This window comes from Bombus flavifrons, chromosome 6 (assembly GCF_040668555.2).
Source record: "Bombus flavifrons isolate JBK064 chromosome 6, iyBomFlav1_principal, whole genome shotgun sequence".
In the NCBI taxonomy this organism is placed as follows: domain Eukaryota; kingdom Metazoa; phylum Arthropoda; class Insecta; order Hymenoptera; family Apidae; genus Bombus; species Bombus flavifrons.
This window is the reverse complement of record NC_138447.1, coordinates 3,673,701-3,698,649: the sequence shown is the minus strand read 5'-3', so window position 1 is coordinate 3,698,649 and position 24,949 is coordinate 3,673,701. Positions and strand designations below refer to the sequence as shown.

Below are 24,949 nucleotides of genomic sequence, written 5' to 3'. Positions count from 1 at the left end.
ATGCAGAAAGATTAATCACGAGATCGATTAATAAAATAAACGTAGTAATTGATAAGATACGAGAACTTCTTTACATTTGAATTTTAATAAATTGTCATTTGGAAGTGTAAATGAATGAAAATATTTATTCAAAAATAGAATAGAGAGATTGCTGACGAATTAAGGTCCATTTAAACGGTGTTGTTTTTTGACGTAAAATAAGCTTACAAGGAAAGACATTAAGGGATTTTAGATAGAGAAGACTGCGGTTTCCACGGGATAAGTATGGTCTACGGGAAGCAGCATTTTCCTTGCTTTAGAATGAGAAAACCATGGTGTTTCTACCTTAATAAGATAACACCCAATTCCATTCTATTATTACATAGGTAAACCATGTTTTACTACGATACTCTTTCATTAATATTATTTTCGACTCTTCCTTTTATCGTATCAAAGATAATCATCGATTAAAATGCCAGCGATTGTGAAAGTTATGCAACAGATATGCTCGTTTCGTGTATTTTATACGATATTCTGTACGATCATCGTTTCCTGACGAGTAAAAACGACAGATAACTATGACTAACGTGATAAATCACACGATGAACGGAGTCTCGTTCGTGTATCGTTTCACCGTTGTAAGACACGCTAATTAAACAATCGAATTTGTTTTGGTCGCGGCTAGTAAATCGCGTGTAATCAACCAACAATTAACCAGAGCTCTGTGAACGCAGCCGATGTGTCAGTTATTTCCATTCACACGTTGCTATTCAAGAGTTGTACAACAGGGGAAGCAAAATGGTGGGAAGGTGTTGGCAACGGTTAAGCAGGCTTTCTGCACAATAATGACCAGCTATTGCACAATTGGGAATTACGCGCTGAATTTGAACCACTGCATGTTTAATTCAGAAGCCAGAGATTATTAATCTGATTTTCCACTTCTGTCGCTATGTACGTACGTATAGCGAGGATATGTTGAACATTATCAACGCGTTTCATCAAACATCAACGAACCATCTAGGCGGATATGAGTTAGACATTGGTGAGAAAAATGAGAAAGTTTTTCCACGTGAACAAATGATACAAGTTTTTAAAACTCATATTGTTTGTTACATGGAACGCAGAGAAGTTGTCGTCAATATACAGAGTGGTCCACGTAACTGGGACAAGTGGTATGGTTGCAATTAAAAAATTATGCTGAAGAAAAGATGCGAATCATTCAAAAAATACCATCTTTCTCGGAGAATATGTTTTTTCATAGGCGTAATGATGCATCGTAGTTTTCTTACGTGCAATTCCTTTTAGAGGTTCTTTTGTTATTCTTCATTAAAAATATCGAGAAACGATTGGCCTATAAGACGTTTTAAATAAAGGTTTTCGTTAACTCTAACGAAATTATTCTGAAAGTGCTTTGATATTGCTTCAATACCAACATTCCACATTTTGTACATTAACTTCGATATATTCAATTTCCTACTTCCAGGAACAAATTTCTTTCACAAATTTCTCGCAGCAGAGATACGGAAAGAAATTCCTTATCAGCCAACGAATTAACGAAAGAAAGAGTCCTAGTGGCGCTTTCATGCGAAAAGAAGCATCGTCGTTTCTCTCATAGAATAAATGTTCTATCGCGCGCGAGTACCCTTAAGATTCGTTGTAACGACCTATCTTGAAATTGTATCAAAATGAAATTTCGCGGAAGACCTTTGGAATGGCCGAATCGGACAAAAATTCGCGCCTTTCCTCTTCCTTCCCTCCGGTCACGTTTCCAAGCAACGAGGTCCTTTCGACTCGCGTCGAGGACCGCGCGCTGTTATCAAAAAAGAAAAAAAAAATAGAGGAAAGACAGAGATAGGAAACCAGGTCCTCTCGCGTTCTTCTTCTGTTTTACTTGTTCGTGGAAGATAAAAGGAGGGACGATCGTTACCTATTCCCAACGAAGAGACCACGTAAATTTCTCGCTTTGCGTGGCGATGTAACAATCAGAACGAGTCGAACCGGATCGATCGTAAAACCCCTTTCTCTGCCTGTCTTTGAGCGTTTCCCTGTAACACACAGACGATCCTCCAGCCATCTTCGAGATGATCCGGTTTGTCCTTCTCCTCAGCCTGGTCTCTCAATCGACAATAGCCCCGATCGCTTGAATTTCGAAGCAATAGCTCGCGAATGCAATCGTCTATACGGTCTGCGGGCACGGAGCGTATTCAATGAAATTCGATTATCCCGCACGATCTTATCGCTCGAGGGCAGGTGCAAGATCGTAGCAGGAACCTAGGTACATCCAATTTCCGGCGAAGAATTACCTCTCTCTCGATCCTAAGACACCGGGGAACGCAATAGTAACCGCGATTTAACTCGCCGGTCCTTGGCTACACCACTGATTCGTACTTCACTTCGCAGTTCTTTTGCTTACACGCCTTTTCTTCCAACTTGCTTGTTCGTTCACTATTCCGTTGTTGACTTGAACTTGTAGGCTTAATTACTGTTAGACTTTATTTGGGGATTCTGTTCATTTTCAATTTTTTGTGCCAGTTTCAGTTTTGAAATTTAATTGTAAGCGTGGATTTTTAAGATTAAAGATAAATAAATGTAAATTAACGGATTAAAACTGCTTCAATTACTCTTTGAGCACTATAAATTGCAATATTGCCTTTATTAAACTCTATTCACTATTTTTGCGTATTCCATTGGGTACGTACGCATTTCCTTTCTCGTGCTTATTCTTCTTTTACATTCTATCTATATTTAGCAGTCGATACATCGTCTACAGGATAATTATATTATCTTTCTCTTTTTCCAAGATTCTGCTTTGTAGACTATATTCGTCGCGCCTTAGCTCGTTCCTGCTGTTATTTAAGTTGCAATTTATCCCTACTTTTTTTTTTCCACTCCGTTACTGTCTGCAATCATCTTCTTGCTTTCCACCTTCTCACCGCTTCTTCTTCTCCGTTTCTAATACAGATACGAGTTTCCCTTTTGCCACGTTGAAATTATGTAAAGAAGGATACGATGGCTATCTTCGTGCATGCTCGCTGCAACCACACTCTTGCTTTCCTCTTTCTTCGCTTCTTTATTTCTTCCTTTTTGCTTCTTCTTCATTCGTTCTCCTTTGCCTTTGGTAGCCTAACCACGCTGTGTACATTTGGTTTGAGGTGGGACGTCCTTAAGATTGCAACTTGCGTCTGATAGGACCGCGGCTTCACATTGTGCGATTCACAGAATACACTCCGTGCCTAAGTGGCGGGAATATGATGGCTTTATCGTGGTCTAGTTGCCGGAGGAATTTTATTTCTTTGTTCTATTCCTTGTGCTTTGTCAATGATGCATTTCGTCTCTCGGCGTCGTGAATTTTAAGAAATTTTTATGTCTTAATGTTTCAAAGAATTCTGTTCACCTTTCCTCTTTCTTTTTAAACACGTAATTGAACGCCATCACTTTTGTTTCAATGGATCTTGTTTCAGCACGTAAAATGATAGCTATTTGTATTGAGACTTCAAAAAGATCTAGAATTTTTATTTTCAGAATTTCTAGAATTTATAGAAATTTTAGACTTCCTAGGCTTTTAATGTTTGACACATTTTTTAGAGATTTGAAGATTTGCGAAATTCGTATAAAATAAACGTTTCTTCATTAATTACATTTCCTAAATTCTTTACGCTGCTGAACAACAAATTCATGTGTTTTGATAATACTGTGTAAGTCTCAATACACGTGTGTTATGAATTCCCAAGCTTCTATCTCCATATATAAAATAATTGATTCGTGAAAACACGCACGACTTATGAAGCATCAAACATTAATTTGTTTTCACGGGAAAATAAAAGTTGAAGGGTTCAATAAAAGGGCTGTAATATATTCTTACAGTGAACGATAATTTTCAAGCGCTAAAGAGTAATTGCTTTATTATTAGAACCGGTAATACTTTTGAAGTATTTATATGTACAATACATTTTTTCAAAATTTCAATCACCATAACTTTTATAGTAAAGAAGTTCAAGCATTTTTAATGAAAAATATTGTCTAGATTTTGCATTTTACCACATTTCGCGTAGGAAGAGAATTTTGTTATGACAATGTAATGATACGAGTTTGGAAGTATATTTATTTTGAATATCACGGTTGGAAACAAGTTACAAATTGGATATGTGTGACATGACGTTGAATATGTTATACGTATGATGATGTAACTCAATTTACAGCTTCACGTGCAGTCAGCGAAGAAAACAGACGTGAGGGACTTATTTAAATATTTCGAAGCAGTGATAAACGGTTGGTTATAGATAGAATGATTATAGATCGTGAAAGAATCTCTAAATAAAGAAATTGTTATACCAAGAGAGATTGGCAATCTTATTTGTGAGTTATCGAGTTTCTTCTAGATCAAGCTTAACATAAAATCTATTCGATAATTATATAAAAAGCAACAAAAATTATCACAGACAAGATCATAGAAGACATATTACTCTCCACACGATTCACTCAAAATGACGGATAAACAATCACGTTAACATTGGCGATAAAATCTTTACCATTCATCGAGATGTTGTTCATCAACTTTTTTCCTATCTCCTATATTAAATTTTCTATATTAAATCGTCGTAAATAAATGACCTCAACTATTATTACACCAGGGGGATAATTAGATCGATAGTGGTGGACATTGATAAATCGTGGTGCATGGTACGTGTTCAGAAACGTGTAAGAATCTCTAAAAATAAGCCAGAACCCGATAGACGGGAATTAGCAGAATCCATTCCTCGGCTATGAAGATAATCTTTGGATTACGAAGGGTGGCTGAGATAAATCTTTTCGGTGAAAATAGCTAGTGAAACGATATTAGGGCGTACTCACAGTGTACGTGCAGCATCATTCGTTTGCTGACTGATGGTGGTACTCCGTTACTCGCGATGCACAGGTAGGTGCCCATCTCGCTTCTGGTTACTTTCGACAAAGTCAGCGTTTCCCCTTCAGCAGTAGCTACTGCAATACAGAGTCAGACGGGCGGAATTAAAGATTCTGGAAAATTTTGTGAGCCGCTTGTCGAATGGGTGATTTCTCGAGAAACCGAAACGCAAACTTACCAATCTGAATTATTTACGTAGGTCTGAGCTTTTTTTTTTTTGTTAAACGAATACAGTGATATTTTATGGAAAATTAATTTGTAAAGGTGCTGTCGGTTAGAGGAATAAAAGTGAGAAGTTTATTTGAGACTGGTTGCTTAAAAAATGGTTTATTCGAACTCATGCAAATAATATTTTCGTTGATTCGAAGGATTTCTCGGTCGAATAAATTTGCAAGTTTGCTTTTGATGAATCAATACGAAAGATAAAGACTAAATATATAGTTTTTCAAAACTTGTCTGTTTTCCTTATTGTCTGTTTGAATTCCAGAATTTTGACATCTAAAGTGTAATGCTTCAATTGAATCTCGATGTCAACGGAAAGCTACTTACACGGTTGATTCGTTCAACCTTATCGAGTAAATAATCGAATTGGCTCTATTACTAATCAAACACATTGGATTAGATACGATACGGAGCTTAAGGTTCCGCTATCGTCCCGTTCAATTCAACACATCGATACTACTTGCTCGAACTCCTCACGAAGTGCGAGCGAACAGCAGAGGGTGAAAATGCAGTTTCACCTTCGTTTGCGAATCAGCATTTCTCTCGACGAAATGGAAATACTCGATTGTTTTATGCAGAAGAATGCATTATTGTCTCTAAAAAATATCATCTTATTTCTTCCTACATTCCCGATAATAAATATTCTTTTAAAAATTAAAACGTTTTTTGTTGAGGAATCCATGAACTCTATATTTGAATAACTAAAATAATCTCGAAAAATATCAAAGAAGAGAGGAGTAAAAGTAGACGTTTTCTTCGAACAGACATGCTTGCGTTACAAGTCTTTTGTACTGAAACTCGATCTTACCTTTAAATTGGTACTATTTCTCAAAAACGTATACTTGAATTCTTCTATGAAATTCTACGAATTCAACAGACGAAGCGATTCGAAATGGAAATAAAACTGGAGGGCTTCACAAGATAATGCGAGTAACGTGAGTTTATTCGTATACTGCTAAAATTTTTATTCTTCAAATTATTTCTAATATTTCGCTATCTAACATAAAAAAATGCGCGTACTTTCCTTGAAAAGAAACTTCAAGAAACGACGTGGGATCTTTTTTCACAAATTGACGCGTGGTTTCATATTTGTCAGGTCTAGTGAATGAGATTAGAATTCATATGTTTTATTATCTTACAACGTTAAAGTATGAATTATTTTCCTTAACTTGTTTACGTTTATAGCGTGCACGTCGAGTTTGAAAATTATTTCTTCGCTGAGAATGTATCAAATTACTGGTTCATTCGATGGTTGTCAAAATTCTACTTAAGTCGGCATTGTGACAAGTATCGAGGCGACGAATATTTGCATGATTCGATGCAACGAGAAGGAAAACATTGAAATATGAGTGGCGACAGTTTCGTTTCGCTCACGAGTTCAGTAGCCTGAGGAATTATCGTATATCTTGCACTTTAAAATCGATTTCATAATCACCGAGGTATGAAAATATGCGAAAATTATCATGCAAACTATATTACGAATGTGAAAAAATTTGTCGCAAAAAGAAAAAATTACGTTGGGATGTTTTAATTCGTTGGATGTACCATCATACGTTGAATGCGTCGACTTCGTAAAAGTTAATTTATAAAAGTTCGTTTGATTTTTGCTGTAATTTATTCCATTTTTGACACAGAAAAATTTCTATTTTTTGAAATTCTAGTCACAAGATGCATGAATTTGCTAAAATTTCGTTTGTACCACATATCAGTTGACACAGTTGCCTCGATCAGAAAAGGGGAGGTCTTCAAAAAGTTGTGATTTATGAATTGAAATGTACGAGGTGAAGTTGACGAATTGACTTCAATTTCGATATTATCCCTGTTTTCCGATTTCAATCTGATGTTTTATACGAGCCGCTTCACTTACATCGAAAATATATTATCATATTATATACACATCATTGGCATCGCCATTTCTCAATCTTTTCGCATACTCAAGGTCGATTCAGCTAACATATAAATCCTCATTTATTCAACGTTGATTGACTATAATGTAAATTATACGGTATCATTATTTTCGAAATTGCTGATATTTTTGTATGAATACTGAAATCATTGATAAAACCGAAGGATACAAAAAGATTACTATTAATATAAATCACAAATAAAATTCCAAAAGCCCATACATATTTTCCATGGAATATCCAGTAATTTTATCATATTTACATATAATATCTGTCATATAGAACAGTGAAAGAAAATTTAATAATGAAAATGGAGCTAAAATAATTGAAATATCAGGTAGAATAATATTTTCGAGTTGTTTAATCCGAGTTACACAATTGGTAATCAAAGACGCGACTTATAAAGAGTATTATCTTTTTCAAAAAATGATCGTATTAAAGAAATACAACCAGTGCAAAAATACTCGACGTATTTTCAACTGATGTAATGAAGATAAAAATGGAACTTAACTGGAGATGCAATTACGGGTTTGTAGGTTTTGTAAACATACTCACTTTTCGTTTTGCCACCGGACGATCCGGCACGGGAAATAATCTCGGCGCCATCTTCTCGCTTCCATACGATCTCAGGTTTTGGATAGCCGCGAGCCTTGCAGACCAGTTTTGCGGATCCGCCCTCAGGTACCATCAAGTCGTTCGAGGTCTCTTCGGATATTATGTCCGGCGGTATCACCACTTCTAGAAACGCGCTCTGTAAATTCAATACACCAAGGTATCGGTATTATTATGCTCTATTGCAAAGAGAATATGACAATATTATCATATAATCCGAAAAAGGATAATTCTCTAATTTCATGAAATCAACGAATTATTCTCGTTTAATGGCTCGATCCAAGGAAATCGTGATAATGTATTTTAACTTCTGGTCTCGAAGACGTTTAATTATTAAGCAGATTTTAATTAAGCTGGGACAGGAAACGGTCGTATTTCTGCCATGTAAATTCCGAAAATTTTAGAACATAATTCGTTGGAATTTAGCCACCTCCATCTATGCGGGTGCAGACCGTCGGAAAACACTACTTTCACCAAGCACAGAACGGATTTCACTTTGAAATGAATGCCTTCCATACCAAAGCATTGCGTACAATAAAAATCTGACCCGGATCTACGGTAAAAAGATTCTCTACTTCTCCGACCATTTTCCTTTCCTTTCCCACTCTTTCTCCGCCCTTCTTTTTTTCTTTCTTTCTTTATCTTTCTTTCATTTCCTTTTTTTTTCTTCTTATTGCACGACTTGTTATTTCAAAGGATAATTTATTCGTACCTGACTCTTCATAGGATCCGTGTTGACTTGACACATGTAAATGCCTCGATCTTCTCGGCGTACCCCACGAATATTCAACGTCCACGTGTTGTAGTCACTGTGTGTTACTGATAAACGCGCGTTGTTCGTGATCACGTGTTCGTGAATCGCCAGGACTGCCTTGGTGTCTGCTTTGATCCACGCCACCTGGCCTCACAAACCCATTTCTTAACACACTGCGCTATTTCTTTGTCCATGTGCACGGTACCGCTCGCACGGCACTGGCGAAAACTTATCGCTAACAATATGCACAGACTCGATGTTTTAATACCTTAATTGCTAGATAATTTCGCGTAGAACTCGTTTTCGAAACGATCTCGACTCGTTTCATACCCTTTGTCATGGAAATGAAACATGCTCGAATTCGAGTTTATCCATAATTAATCGATGAAAGTGATTGCTCGTCGTTAAAATTCCTTTTTGTGAATGAGAAGTTCATACGAACGAAACTAGCGATTATAAATACATTGTTACTTAAGACCATCTTTTAATTTCCCTTTTAATATTAACGTTATAGGGTATGATTTGGGATAGTTTTTATGTAATAGTTGACATTTTTATAAAAGTAATCTTTAAGCCATTACGTTACGTTTTGGATTAATTACATATAAAAAAATTGGAAAAAGAAAGCCGAACGAATGGTCGAACTGGAAAATGCTTGGATGTACTATTTTCATCGTCGCTACTTTCAACTAGTTTTATCGCGTTTTAAGAGCATTAAAAATTTCAAACTATTGAACAAACTTATGCAGGAAAAATATAATTACGTAACGTTGTGCTCATGAGAAATATGATAGGAGAAGATGCGTTATAGAAAGATAAACTTCATTATACCGTAGTTTGTCTTTCCCTCTGGTTTTTCTATCCTTAAACAGAAAATACGACTCGTTCCAATTACATGATTTATCTTGCATTTTAGAATAGTGAGAATAATATTCGTTCCACTATTTTACTTTTCCCGTTTACACAAGTATCTATAAATTAAATTTCGCACTTGATTTAACTATCGATTGTACGAATGTTTTTACAACGCGTTATTTTATAGAAATTCTTTTAAATTGGCAAGATCAAAGGAATTCACAATCCTGTCAAAGAATAATTAAAGTTTCTCTCTAGCATTTAAGCATGCTCCATTTCCGCATGGATTTTATAACGCTATAAAGGTTTAATTAGCTTCGTAATAATAAAAGGACGAATTGATTCTTTTTGCAATACATATGCTTGCAGAAGAACTTAACAAAGATTTATTTATAAGGAATATACTGTTTAGTACAGAATACTTTGTTTTCTCAGAATACTGATATTAATGTTAACGTAGATGTTTTCTTAGATTCTTCTGCAAAATATGTATCGAACCAAGCATTTTAATCTCTTAGTATTTTCCTGCAAAACTTATTTATTAAATATCAGACTTCTAATATCTTTATTTTCTTCTTTTATACCATAATTAATTTTTTTCTGAATTTATTATATCTATTTCCCTGTTCAAAGTACCTAAAGAAACTTCCTATATCGTGTTTTCTCAATTTCAATTTCTGAGATCGTTAATTCTTAACATCTCGTTGTGTAGGATACTTTTTATCTTATTTTCAAAACGTATTACATCTGCACATATTAATGATATTAGATTATATATATAAACTATAATTCTTTACATTGAGAAATCCTACGACGACTAAACTACGAGACACCTACAATATCAACGAGGCATTTCACATCATATGCTTAAACTTAAATTCAATCGATTATTTCTCAGATAAACTTTCTTTAATTGTTCTTGATGATTGTCAGATTTTATATCTTTATACAACAGAGTAATCTTCTCAATAGATAGACTTTAATTTTAATATTGATTAGTGCCATCATTACAATTAAAAAGAAATATTTCAAACTTAATTAACCAATATGCGTAGAAGTGCGCTTTGTTGAAACACTTTATTGATCCTAAAAATCCAGATATTTCACCGCAATGCGAAAAATATTATCCAATTTTACTAAGCTATACCGTGGAGGCAACAATCCGAGATACAGTAGACGAAGTTCATTTTCCAACGTCAACATTTTCCTTCCGAATGCAGCTCGGTCTCCTATAGATGTACGCGAAGTTTTGGCGGGAAGTTTTCTTATTTCGCATAGATATTATTGGCACGAAATTGAAACGGCGGCATGTCGAATATTTGACCTCGCGTCGCTTTGATAGGCTATCTATCAACCAACAAAAGAGGTCTGCGGTTCTTATCGATAACTCGAAAGCGGAGTGTACAGAGAAGGCAGCTGGAGAGGTTTACGGAGAAGCTGTGAGGGTGAGGTGGAGGATCGCGTTTGGAAGCGGCAGTGGAATGGAGAGAGAGAGAGAGACAGAGAGAGACCAACCAGTAGCTAGAAGCTAGAGAAAGCGGGGTGGAGGGCTTTGAGTGTTTGGTAGTGACGGCCCTGTGAGTGCCTCCACTTATAATACATTATACGAGGATAGTAAACCCTCTTCTCCCTTTCCTTCTACTTGCCCTTCGCCTTCCTGAGCAGCTCCAAAAACGAGCTCTCTTCGGGAACTGAAAAAGTCCCCCGGACGACAGATGCGCGCGATTCTGAAACATTTATGCCACTTTCCCGCCCCTCGGAGTCCTATCGTCCTCTGCGATGGACCTTTTGCTTTTACGTCGTTCTTTTCGAGATTCATCGATGGATCATTAATCTGTTTTGAGATATCGAGCTATTATTAAGGTTATTATTTGATATTTGGTATGATAGGATATTGTTTAACACTTTTCAGTTTGCGGCAATATCTGGTTTAATTTATATCTTCCTTTAGGGTATTAACATTTAAAAAGATGCCCAATAATACAATATTTATAAAACGATTGCACACCATCAAACCGTAGTATTGTATTATTTCATTTTAATAATTTTAAAGTTTCATAAAAAGCACCACCTTTATCATCCGCTGGTTGTAATTAACGGTTTCTCATTGCCTACGTTACTGTTTTATTTAAACAGCTCCACAACCCTTTCATAAATTTAAGCTTCGCGTACACGCCTAAGGAAACTGCGTCGAAACGCGGAACGCTTGTCGGTTCCGAGGCTCCACCTCTTTCTTTCGATCTTTCAACGAGCTGGCTAGTCGAAATATTCAGGGAAAGTCGAAAGTCGCGGCACGATCTTCGCTCGGAGGATCGTATACACGAAAGAAGGGAAACCCCTTTCTCGTTCGGAAAACTCTTCGCCGTTTGGCCGCGAAATCCACCCCCGAGGAAGGGTTGAGAACTATTGGATTTAAGAAGCCGCGTGAAACGTTAAAATTGTTTATTCTTAAGACTTTTTAGTATTTTTGAAGACGCTTTGTCATTTTGAAATATCGTACCGTTTTAGAGCTACGAAATTAGTTAAAAGTCATGGTGAAGTAGACGTGACCGGAAACATTAAGTGCCGCAGCAAAATTAGCTCTTTCCGGTGCTGTTGCGTCTTTGAGAACAAGAAAGTAGAAAACATGAGAGAAAACAAACTTGAAGGAGCTTGCACATATAGGAGAGAGGGGGAGGGGGAGAGCAATAACGATGGAGAAAGGAAAAAGAATGATATGGAAGAGGAAAAGAATGATCTAGCAACGGTGTCTCGCGAGCAGTCGCAAATTTGCAGCACAATGAGCAGTCCACGACTTTAAAGGGCTGAGCTCTATGGAAACGAGTTTATCTTAAGCGAAAGACGCCTTCCGCCTAATGCAGTTTTCCCTACGCATTTTCAACTGGCGATCGGTCTGGCGGCCTCGTACCTTTGTCGAGGGTGAAAAATAAGGACTAGTAAAGGAACTTGAAGCAAAAGAAAAAGTGAAGAAGAAAACTAGAAGAAAAAGGATAGGAAGCGTGTACACGGAGAGGAAGATAGAAAGCGAGAGAGAAGAATAGATAGGATAAGAGGATGGGAGCGTGGATAGACGACGATGGAGCAGACGAAAGGCGAAAGAGAGCGAAATAGTGGAGGGGGGAAGGACGTGAACCCTAGTCAGATATAATATCACACTATGTGCACCTATCTACCGTGGTCTCCATTCTCGGCCCTCTTTCATATGCAAAACCATCGTCGGCGCTCTATTGTGGCGCATTGTGGGATCAGGAGCCTCGTCGGTCCAGTCTACCACACCTCGTTTATTTCCCGCCATCTTCTCGCTCATACCCTCCTTCCACGACCACCTAACTTCCCTCTTTCGTCTTCTTTTTCATCCTTCTTCTCATTTTCTTCCCTACCTTATCCCCTTTTCTCTGTTCGTACGACTGCATTCTCCCCTGTTCACCGACTATTCTTTTATTTTCTCGACTTCTGTTTTCGGTAGCGAGCTACGGCTGTTCCTTTCAACGGCATGCAGATAAATGGATAAGCTTGCTAATTAAAAGTTTCGCAGGGCCCGATCCCTTCCTTCGTATCCTGCTGCTGCTTCCTGTTGGTCACCCATCCCTCTTTCTCGTCACCCCTCTTCTCACGCTGTCTAATGTTATTTCATCGTCTTCCTATTCTCCTTCATCCGTTTCCGTTTCTTCTGCATGCATTTGGCCTCTCTGCTCGGGCTTCGTTATATTCAAACGGCCACCGGTTCTATTTGGTTGCCGCTGCCGGCCGGCTTTACGCTCGAGATTTCAGAAGGCATTATTCCCTCACTAGCTTTTGTTCCTCGGCCTCTGCTTTTTGCAACTGGGGATAACTTTAAATGTTAGTATTTATTACTGGAGAGTGCTCGGTTCGCAGCAGATTACTGTGACGGTTTTACACACGCAGCATCGCGCGATTAACCGATTGTATCAAGCGACCCGTATGATATTGCGGCTTACGCGTCTACGGCTACACGTGACCGTCAGTTTTCTTCGTCATCATCGGCTGTTTTCATCGGCAGAAGGGTTGCACGGTTTGTTGAATCCGTCGCTTGGTTAACGATTCACCTTGCTTCGGCCTGTTGGCTATTTTATTTTACTTGTTTTCGGATTTATTTCTTCTATTTATTTTTCCTTCCTGTCGAAAGGTCTCGTAGCTTTGCAGTAATTAGCCACGAAAGTTTTTTTTTATAAAAATGTCATCCTTCTACTATGGTATCGTGTCTATAATATGCGAAATGAATTTTAGGTTGCTCATTTCAAGATCTTTGTTGGTTCTTTGACATTGCACGGTTCGGCAGCGCTAAGCCATGCGAGCTACTTATATCCTGTAAAGCAAGAGTCTGTCTTCAAAAGATAGCATTATAAAGCTTAAGTTTTGTTTTTATAGAATTTTACAAGGGTTGGTTGTTTCGAGATATTTAATTCCTGATATTCTTCTTCCTGAAGCCCGTGGTAATTAGCGCTGATGTTTATGCTTTTCTCGAGGACATTGTAATAAATTTGCGCCTGTCTTTTATACGTAAAGTTGCTTCATAGTTGACGTTTCTTTGGTTCGTACTTTTATCAAAGTTTTTTCCCTTTCATTTCTTTGTGTGTATGGATGATACACAGGATATTTCTATAGTATATGTTTCTAGTAAACTTGTTACAGAAATACAGTCGGTCGATTCGTCGCGTCAACTGTTTATAAGTGGAATTGACGTGTAGATGTTCTTTTTTAACTTGTTGTTCTTAACTTACGTTAATTTAACTTAGTATATTAAATTAGTCACTCGGAGACTAAAATATTGTCAACGGGATATTTTAATTTATCACTTTGATCAATCCATCTTATTTTTGCATGTAATTTAGAAATAAATGGGATATACGTAATCTAGAAATGAAATATCTAGTTAGTCACCGTAGTAAATTATAACGACTGCTTTTATGCGTTTTTCATTCAACAAATTCAATATTGAGAATCGACGGGACTATCGTTTCTTTGAATTACAGCTGTTTTTATGCAATTTTTTCATAATTAATAGGCATAACACGATATTGCAACCGTCAATAAACGATAGATTCGATTTTTTTCTTCGCGTTTATAACGAAATTTATGTACGCCAGACCAATGACGGATCGAAGATAAAATAGAGAAAGGTACGTGACGACCATCGTCGATAGGAAATAATACTTCTAAAATATGACCTGGTTTGCTTTTATTCCTCTCTTATTCTGTTTGTTTAGGTGATAATCCTTTGAAATGTTGGTAGCATACTTTTACTGTATAGGCTAAATATAATATCAATATCGAACGTAGGTCACAGAAAGCAATATAAAAATTATTTGAGAAATCTAGATACTTCTTTGGAACAAAAATTATTTTTGAATAATTTTCACTGCTTGTAGAAAACGTTTTATCAGACATGTAGGATTTTTATAAGTTAAGCTTTCAAACGAGATAACAATTCCTATAAATTTTAATAATTTCTCAATGGTTTTTCGAGTTCACTTCATTTTTCATAAATGTCAAAATATTTATTATAGGAAATACATAAGTGCATTTAGTGTTTCTAACTTTATGAGGTCTATTTCTTTATGGACGATCAGTTTTGTATTATTTGAATTATCGGCTACAAAATTCATCGGGTACTTCATGTAGTTCACATGTTATGATGTTAATTAAACAGATTACTTCGCGGCGTGTACCAGGGAGATATGAATTTTGAAACCGTCTGCTTTTGATACATGTACATTCGTCCGAGGCAAAGGCTTAACTTAATCTTCTCGACTTTGACGTAATTAGTATCGTGCGCTAAAATTTAGCGGAGCATATTTATGAATCTGTACATTTCTTCCCTTGAACTTACCTCATTTTTCAACTTTCGATTGACTGTTTAATGTTCCCGGATTCCGACAATCTCCTGTACAACTTGTATTGATGTCTTTGATATAAGTATTCGTTTAAATCACGGTTTTATCTTGCCGCCATTTTATTCGTTTCGACAAACGAGTAACATATATTTCAGATACGGTGATCCGTAAGTATTGATCGCTATAGGGAATTTTCTCGATTCAACGTTTTATTTAAAAATAGGAAAGGGACGAACCAATGATTTTCTTCTATTCTGGCTTGCAATTTTTTATAAATTACTATTCACCGACAATATCAAAGATTTTCAACTGGAGTCATAATTTTTGTTAACAGTAAAAATGCAATTTTGTGAAGCGAAGCACATAATCTATACAGTGTATCCTGATAGTGAGAAAATTAATAAAATTATTCTGTCGAGGGAATCACTTTTCAAGCATTTTAAAAGCAATTATAAATTATATTTACAAAGCTTTGATATTTAAACGCATCAAAAACGAACGAAAGAGTTTCTTCGGGACTCGGCTATAGAGTCTCCACCAATTCCACATAAACCCTGATAATTCCACTAGAGAAGGCGTCTATCTTATTAGAAATTCCTTCGTTGAGCGTCTGTCACAAGACTCTCTAATGTTTTGACTTGGAGGTTCTTCATTTTGTAGAATTTTAATTTCGTAGGAACCAAAGTATTTATATTCTCCAGACTTGGTGGTACAGCTATTTTTTACAAAATCGTACTTTCTCCTAAACATTGCGACATATTGTGACGTGTACACTTAAGCGCGTTTAAGACGAACTACGTTTTATGGCTAGTCATGTGTGTTACAACCACGATGAACGAGTAATTGTTTTAACGCGCGAAACACAATACGATTTTTCCGTGCCCATAAAAGTGTTTCGCCCTTTTTTTCTTTTACAATGAAAACGGTTATTTCCTTCGTTTGCGATTACTTGTTCAGTCATTTTTCTTGGGTGGAATCCTTTTTTTTCTTTTGATGATAGTAGTAAATAATTCTTTTGCGATGAGAAAGAGAATGGCAAATGTGCGACGCTCGCTCATAAATCTCTGTAAAGACCGCGTGCAAGAGGAGCAATGGATATGGTAATAATAGATTATAAACAACGGAGTGGAGGTATTTCAGAATTGTCACAGTGAATTTCGAATTTTATCTTGAGGTTCTGTTATACTGCATACGACGGGCTTTCGTTGAATGCGAAGCTTTATGCGTTTTGACGGATCAGCTTCCGATGTCTCGTGATTTTCGTTCAAAACGAGCCGGTGTTTTGCTTAATAATTCGCCGTGGAGCTGTTAAAAATCGTTCGAGAACGATAAATTCAATCTGATATTTCTGGCGATTCGACCTTAATAATAATTCGACGATTGAAGAGAACCCGTTAAATTGGTTAAATCTATCAATAATTAACGCTACGGAGTGTTTTCGGCAGTTAATGAATAACTGAAACGATAATTAATTTCGTTCGATCCTTAAAAAGAATAACAGAATTGTAATTTTTATGGCACTATTTCGTTTCGTTTAATTTCGGGAAATTGCTACTTTAAAGTTTGTTCGTAATGAAATAGTCTTTCATTTTTCATTTTCTATTTTCGTGGACTCTTTAACCCGATGATAAATCCTACCAACATTATCTTAATTTATTCTCTGCTTGTTATTGTAATCCAAATATTTGACAAAAAATATCTTACGTTTGTTATATATTTTATATACATCATTTAACCCTTTCATTCCAAAGTTATTGAGCAACTGTAAACGTTTGTCTGTAATTTTTCTACCTAGCGCATTATCTATTATTTTCTAATGATATTTTACCCAATGTAGGAAGTATTCAAAATAGGAATGAATATTTCGTTCGATAATTTTAAAAACGTCAGTACAATTATACTGGAAACGAAGGGGTCAAATGAATTTTTAAACGCTTGGTTTTCTCATCAACTTAATTTATTAGTTCACTTTACTATTTCTTATTAATTCATTTACTAATTCTTATTTCTCTATATTCATTCTATAAAATCTGACATCACGTGTTCTCTAACATATACCTGATATCTAGAGCCTCTTTTACTTTCTATCTTCTACCAACGATTAATCCGCCTCTTTTATTAATCTTATTTAATCTAAATTAATGCTTATTGAAAAACATGCTCATGCAACCTCTGTCATCACCTTCTGTTATCATATAATCATGCATCAAGGCATGCCTTTTATAAGTGAGAATTCATAGATACGCTAAGAACAATCCGATATTCAACACTCGACTCGATCGTCGAGACCCCGCTATTACTTACGACGCATAACACATCTTAAACATTGTGCACTCAACTGTCGTCCAATGCAGCTTGCATCATATTTCATCCCACGAACAAACAGTTTCAAGTGTGTTGTGCAATTGTGGAGAAACGTTTTGTGCGACATACGTCTGTGCGTTTATATATAGATCATATAAAATTTTTCTCCGTGATGAATCAGCGGCCAACCGTGAAACCTAATCTCGTGTTTGTAGAATACCTTCTTTTCGTATTGGAAAGTACTAGGTTCAATAACGGGACGAATAAATTTTTGCTCGAACGATATTAAAACTTACGGTGTATTTTTTCGGTTCACTTATGGTGCTCTCGATATATATGAGTACTATAATTTACTCCGCTGTGATAATAAAAGTATAATTACTGCAGTGATTAAACGGTGGCCATGTAATAATTATAGAATATATAATAATAATAATAATAATAATAATAATAATTATAGAATAAATATAGAATATTAAATTTTTCTAAATAAAATTTAGAATATAGTAGGAAAGCTTTATTACGATAATTGTAATAAAATTTGATAAAATCTTTCAGAAATTTGATAATGTTGAAATGTTCTAGAAGATTCACGATTTTGAAAAAGAATTTGTTATGTAAAAATACTTTCGATTAACTACTTGGAGGAAATTTGCGAGCATACAATAATTATCACGAGCAATCTCACGAAAGATCTGTCGGAAGTTGTAACTAGTTGTCACGTTCCGGTATGTCTGGGCATCGCCAATGTTTCGTTCTGGAAGTTCCAATTATGGCGTTTAAGCGTCGAAGCTTAAATCTAAAAAGCCAAGAAGCCATTTGTCATTGCAGTAGAATATCAAAATTAATTTTCTTAAATACACAAAAGATGATGTTCCCTCAAATGAATTTCCAAGATAAGATTCCAAATTCTCTTGGCTAATTTATCTTTGAATTACCTGCAGCGATTATTTCTCATTTCATATTAAAGTTTTTGCTACGCAAGCTTGAACATAAAATATTTCTCGATTGCAATACGATGAAAACTGATGATATCAGCAGTCCGTGCGGAAAAGCGAAAATCATCATGGTAAAACTTGTATTTCTAACTGGTATATCGCACTATAGTATACATTTATTGCCGGCTATTCATCGGCGCGTGAATGAAGATTAAGCTTTTCGAGTACGCTTGTTTAAGTTGCTCGTCTTGGTGGATACACGCCACCACGAACAACCACTACGGAAGAATATTCACCGAGGCTTTCAGAGAGTTGCGTGAAGGAATATTCGAGCTGGAAACGCGAAAAATATCAGCTCGTGAGAAATCTGATGTGAGGTAGCTTGAAAATTTCTCGAGAGCATTTTCGTTCAAAGGAAACACTGTGTTTAAAATTTCCATTGCTATATCAAACCTTCTATATTTACTTGTTGTTTGCAATTTCTTTTTCTATTAGTAAAGTGATTTAAACGAACTTTAAAAAAAAAAAGAATAGATCGAAATCTTTTTTGTGTGATATCGAAAAAAAATCGGAGAATTTCGTGATATATGAAATATCTCGATAGAAACCCCGATAAACGAATGAAACATAAAATTTGAAGAGTTAAAATTTTCTGACCTTTCCTTAAACCACCTTTCCTTGCGTAAGTCGAAAGATATCAGATGGTTAGGCCAGAGTGATTTGTCATTCAGCGTATTCGCAAAGGGGCAAAGATACTCGGCGTGTTTACGGCCGTATATATGCGCATACATTTGGCGCAAGACTTTAACCGGGACTCTTGATCATGAGGATGAAAATGAAAATGATAATTTGTCGTATACGAATCAGCAAGTCAAATAGCAGCAAGTTAGGCGGGTTCGCGCCTTCGGCCGCGTCTCGCTACGCTCGAGAAAGAATGATGATTTTCTTTCGTGGAACAAGCGATAATTGAAATTATGCATGCGTTTTCGAAACACATTTCTTTGTCTCGCCTTTCTCCACGTATCAATTTCATTCTCGTTTCGGATACTGCGAGACTTCGTTCAAACTGTTGTCGAATTGATGAAAATAAGAATGAATATGATTTATAATTATTTAAAGAGGAAGGAATTTTTATATCATTTTTAGAATCATTCCATTCGTCACCTTCGTTACGATAGTAAGTAATAAGAAAAAATTAAGAGGAGGTTGAGAACACTTTTAACTTCAGAAAATTCTTTTAGGAATACCTTTTCCATTTGGAAAGGTGCAAACGAGTGCAGCTTGGAAACAGCGAGAGGAAGAAGGTGGATCGCAAACCCCGTTGGCAAAAAGAATCATTCATTTCCCGAGTTATAAAGTTTAAGGTTTCAAGGCTTAATTAAAGTCTACAGGGCAACTTTCGACGAAAATCTCTTCGAAAAGAAATATTCTCTTCGCCGACTCTTCCGTATAGTAAGAAATTCGTTCAACAAGTGGAATCGTAAAACTGTCAAATATATTTCCACGAATTTTACTTGTGAAATTACCGCTTTTGTTTGTGCAAGATAATCAAGAGAATATATCGATTTATAAGCTCTAACTTGGATATTAACTGTCATCTGGTTATTAATTTGGATGTTGTTATTAACTGCAAAAGTTTTTAACCTAACATTTATGCTTTAACGCGATCAAATATATATCTCATCGTAAACGACAAGTATACGAAAGATTATTATTTATCGGCGAAAAATGTAACTAATTCCGAATACTTGGAATGCTGCAGAGAATAATAAATTAATGGCTGTTTGTTTCGTCGATAATCAATTTCGTTCCTTACACATTTGTGCAAAATATATTTCAAGTATATATTTAGTTATTGAAATGGAAGATATCTAATAGAATATATCACCGGAATGACATTATCGAAATCATGGAAGAAAAAGATTGCCTGAAACACGAATACAATTATTTGACTTTCAACAAAAATGAATGTGCATATATATATCGTATGGAAGGTACATTGTTTTGATTTCTCTAGAGTATTGTTTTTTCCGACGGAAATAGGTAGATTGCAGCAGCCGGGAAAACATCAATGTTATTAGCTTTCTGTATAGTTTTACCAATTAAATAAAAATTTGATATAATAAATAACTTCTATTAGCAATTTATTCATTTATCATAAATAGTACTGCAATTATCGGAAATAATATATTTGCTTTATTTATTCAACTGCATAAATATTTGAATTCTCTACATCGCTAACTAGAGTGGTATTAATTCGTTTTTTGTTAAACGCTGTATATTTATTGTTTATCATGTTCATATTCGTACCAAATATTTGTTATTTTTGTTATGTTAATAACATTTGATCTAAATACAGATCTATGTCTTGTCATCAATGTCTGTCTCTCGCTCTATATCTTTTATCTTTCTTTCCCAAAAAAAATTTGCAGACACAGTCTTCCAATTACTTTTTAGATTTTACTTTGCTGTGATGCATTCGTCGTATCTTTTTGTATATCGTGAGCTCGAAAAAGAATTAGATTGGCAGTTTGACTTTACAATTACTAATTTTCTGCCTATTCTTCATCTAATTTATCAACAGCTATAGTTTCGATTCCGCATAATCTACTTTCCAAGCTACTGCTATTTTTCAGATGCCTTAGACTGTCCGAACGGCAATGCCACTTTTTAAATATCTAAATATTGCTCCGAGTGTTAATTTAAAAAAATAAACTTATATTAATGCAAGTACTAAAAAATGGATCTGTCTATGAAAGAGTCTAAGAATAAGCACATGCTACCTTGGTATCGATACGTAGCAGCGATTAGAAGGCCAGTTCACATCGATTGTTCATGATAATTCATGAGTGAAACAAATGTGAAAACACGAGGATCTACACAGAGTGTTTCAAAATGACGGAGCGAAAGATTTTAAAATTTAGAAATAAACGTAAAATGAGAAGGAAACCGGAATAAATAAACATGAAATGCTTAGAAATATCAAGGAACATACATATTGTATCGACTGACTATTTCGTTTTAGAGAATTAGCCCTGAAGCACCTGAGGAAAGCTGTTAGAAGGCAGGAGATGATGTCCTGCCAATTGCTCAAAAATGACTCTCGACCGAGTAACTCCTCTAAACTTTATTTATTATATAAACCTATATCCATAAACTTTACTATAGTATGAAATGTACTTATAGTATAATATAATATAATAATATAGTATAATATTGTAATATCTGTAATCAGCGGTATATTTATCGCATATGAAACACTCTGTAAAACGTAAAGTGAGGAAACACGGTCGAAGGAAACGGGTCGAACGCTCTAACTACGCCTGAAACAGTCTGGTGTCACAGTTGTCATCGTGTACAGATACACAGTGAAAGAGAGACAATATGTACGAACTTTTCGCAAGCTATCGTCTGCTATTCTGCAAGCTATTCTTTCTCTCGTTCTTTCTTCCTATCGTTCTGTAATCGCGGGTTCTTTTCACGTCTATTTTCTTTCTTTTCGTTCCGTTTCGTTTCTTTCTACTCTTTTCGTGTGTTTACTTTTTTCTCGCGTGTCTCGTTACCAAGAGGAACCACCTTCCGGTCGACAAGGTCCGGCGTAGAGAAGCCGTAAGGAATGAGAACGAGGGAGGAAGGAAGGAACGCCGCGGAAGAAGAAAAAAGTATGCTCGAAAAGTTTAAGTCACGCGGGCTGGCACGTTTCAGTTCATGTGCAGCGGTTCTATATCGGCTGATGGGTGAAAATGGATGTCGTACAGAGAGATGCTTTAGTGATGGTGGCGGCTGCTGCGGTGGTTTTCTTTTTCATAGCTGGCAGTGGTGCAGTTAAATGCAGTGCTGTGAGGTGCAGGCACACGCGCATATAAGTAGTGCAGTAGTAATAGTAGTAGTGATGGTAGTAGTAGTAGTAGTAGGTAGTAGTAGTAGTAGTAGTAGTAGTAGTAGATAAGGTAGTCCATTACAGGCGGACACAGGTTAATGGTAAAATAGTTACCCGGGCCTTGGCGCCGCCAGAGTGATCTCCGCTCGCGGAGGAGGAAGGACTCACCCGGTATCCACCGAGGTTGCTCACCACGCAGGTGAAGGTTGCGTCTCGACCCTGCGAGATCGTTAAGTTCTCCAACGGGTATGTGAAGTCTGGCTCGAGCCCCGTCACTGTAACAATCAATCGGCCATTTTTTTCATCGAATAATTGGTCATTTTTTCAAATGCGTGCACACTTATCTTTTTTTATCAGTCAGATGACAGATTTAAACATCTATTAAACCGCATTTCTTTAGATTTATATCATTGTTTATACCTATTTCATTGTTATTATTTATAGTTTACTCCATATTCAAATTTCACAATGTAACGACAGGGAAATGTATGAAAATTATTCTTAATATTCAGCGACAAAAATTTCGTCGACGTTAACGATATCATAGTATAAAATGCAGTGAAAAGAGAAATGTGTCAAAAAATGTGTGAAAAAAGAGTAGTGAAGCCCTGATATATGTCGAAAGTTTCCAAAATAGCATGTATTGATAAAATAAAATACCAATATGTAAAACGCGCAAATTTTGCATTGTGAAACGGATTGACCTTTTGTTCGAATTACTAAAAATAGCTTGTTTTCAAGTTGGAGCGCATACGTCCATACTCGGGATTAATGTCTTAAATTGATTCTGTGTCGATATCACCGCTCAATTGAATATTACCATGTGAGGTACATACGTTTGTTCATATGCGTTTTAAAACTATTTCACAATGTTATGTTAGTTTCCAGAAATGTATAGTTTCGCAAACTACATATTAAATTATTTTATATTTTGCTTCGTTCATTATAAATAAGAAAAATGTTCCGCAAAGGAACAGGGGCGGTAGCATATTCTTATAGATTAAAATGATTAGATAATAATTAATGATAGAAAAAAATGACGGTGAACATAAACCGAGGCTTGAAGAAGAGTCTAATTTCTAGAGACATCAGGTTTCTTAAGGGAATGTTATCTGCGAAGCAAGCAACGTCGAAAAGTTTTACTGGCGCACACTTTGGATGCTTTATCTTCGCTGGTATGAAGCAGCGCGGAAAATTCTGCTCCTTGAGATTTTCATTTTATCTTCTTCTTTTAAAGAGAATTCTACTATCTCTAAGGAAATGCCTTTTTTTAAGCAAATAGCCCCGATTTGGCAATGATTTCAGCGCGAATTTTTCACAGAACAAGGTGTTACGTTCGTAACTAAGAAATATGTTGATACGCGATATGTTAAAATGCGAATTTGTATACAAAGTGCATGGATCATGTTATTAAAGCAAAAATGTCCTTATAATTTACAATACTCGATACAAATGGAAAAATTACCTTTCGATCAATTACTAGCAATTTCTCGTAATCGTAGAACCTTCCAAAACTGTTCAAAATCGTAGGTATGCGTAGCATGTGTAATTGAAATTCACGAACGTTACTTTGGGTTACGAGAAACGAGGAACTGAAAATTTAAAGGATGTAAGGGATTAAAAGGTAAATTCATAGGAGAAAACGTCCAGTGTATAAAAAGTGCTAGAGATAATATTACTCCAACTCGTAGAGAAGAGAGATAATCGCTCGCATAACTAATGTTTAGGGTTATAGATTAATCTTTATTCTTCCCTTGTTTTTTCTTTCCCTATACGGGTATGAATAATACATTATTAAAATCTCGGTATGGTTAAGGTATTATATTCTTCCAAAATTTCTAGAGAAGAGGATAGGTAAAAGCAAGAAATATTTTCGCGAAACCTTTTCGATAAGGAGAGATGCTTTTTAAAACAGTCGAAGAACAAAGAAAATTATACATGACATAAATTCATGAACATATCTTAAATAGCAAACACATTAAAAAATGTTTGAAATTATGTTTTCAAAAAATATAGAAATTGAAAAAAAAGAAATGTATTACATAGACAATTTCTAAAAGTTTATATACATTTTTCCTGTAGCAGATGATACTCATATCGTAACATTTGATTATCACGTTATTATTTGATATTGATATTGTTATTCGATGAAAAGTTAGTAAATGCAGGTGATCGTCGGTAATAGAGGAAAATTGTACTGGAAATTTAAACGAATGCATATTTTCAGATGAAATTAAATTACTACATTTTCCAATGAATATATGTATATATTATTATATAAATAAATATAAATATAAATATATAATTAAATATATTAATTATATCATATATATTTGGTCATATTAATTATATATTATTTCATCGGTGAAAGTACAAACATTTCAAGTAACAAATCATTTATCTTCCATTCGTTTGTTCAACAACTGCTTTTCAAAATCACTGATCCGAAATATATAGTTTCAATATATAGACTAATAATTATATATAGAATAATTATATATAGAATAATAATTTATAGACTAATAATATATAGACACGTTACGACATACAGGGTGGTTGGTAACTGGTGGTACAAGCGGAAAGGGGGTGATTCTACGCGAAAAAAGAAGTCGAAAATATAGAATAAAAATTTTTCGTTTGAGGCTTTGTTTTCGAGAAAGTCAACTTTGAATTTTCGCTCGGTATTTTACTTTCACTTTATCACATCTCGTTATAACGGATCTCACTGTAGCTCGTTGTCTCG

At 35.5% G+C, this 24,949-nt stretch overlaps 1 protein-coding gene across 2 annotated transcripts in view; it reads right to left on the bottom strand.

The window, feature by feature from the left end:
- The window catches only part of LOC138180717 (lachesin), a 179,499-nt gene that overhangs the window by 22,240 nt on the left and 132,310 nt on the right, over positions 1-24,949 (bottom strand). The window contains exons 3-6 of one of the 2 annotated variants that reach the window (XM_069114805.1): positions 22,321-22,481; positions 8,333-8,518; positions 7,564-7,759; positions 4,831-4,959 (exon numbers count right to left, since the gene is read on the bottom strand). In XM_069114805.1, coding sequence (XP_068970906.1) covers positions 4,831-4,959; positions 7,564-7,759; positions 8,333-8,518; positions 22,321-22,481 — 672 coding nt within the window. The remainder of the gene's footprint in view (positions 1-4,830; positions 4,960-7,563; positions 7,760-8,332; positions 8,519-22,320; positions 22,482-24,949) is intronic. The other variant, XM_069114806.1, reaches the window with a different exon arrangement.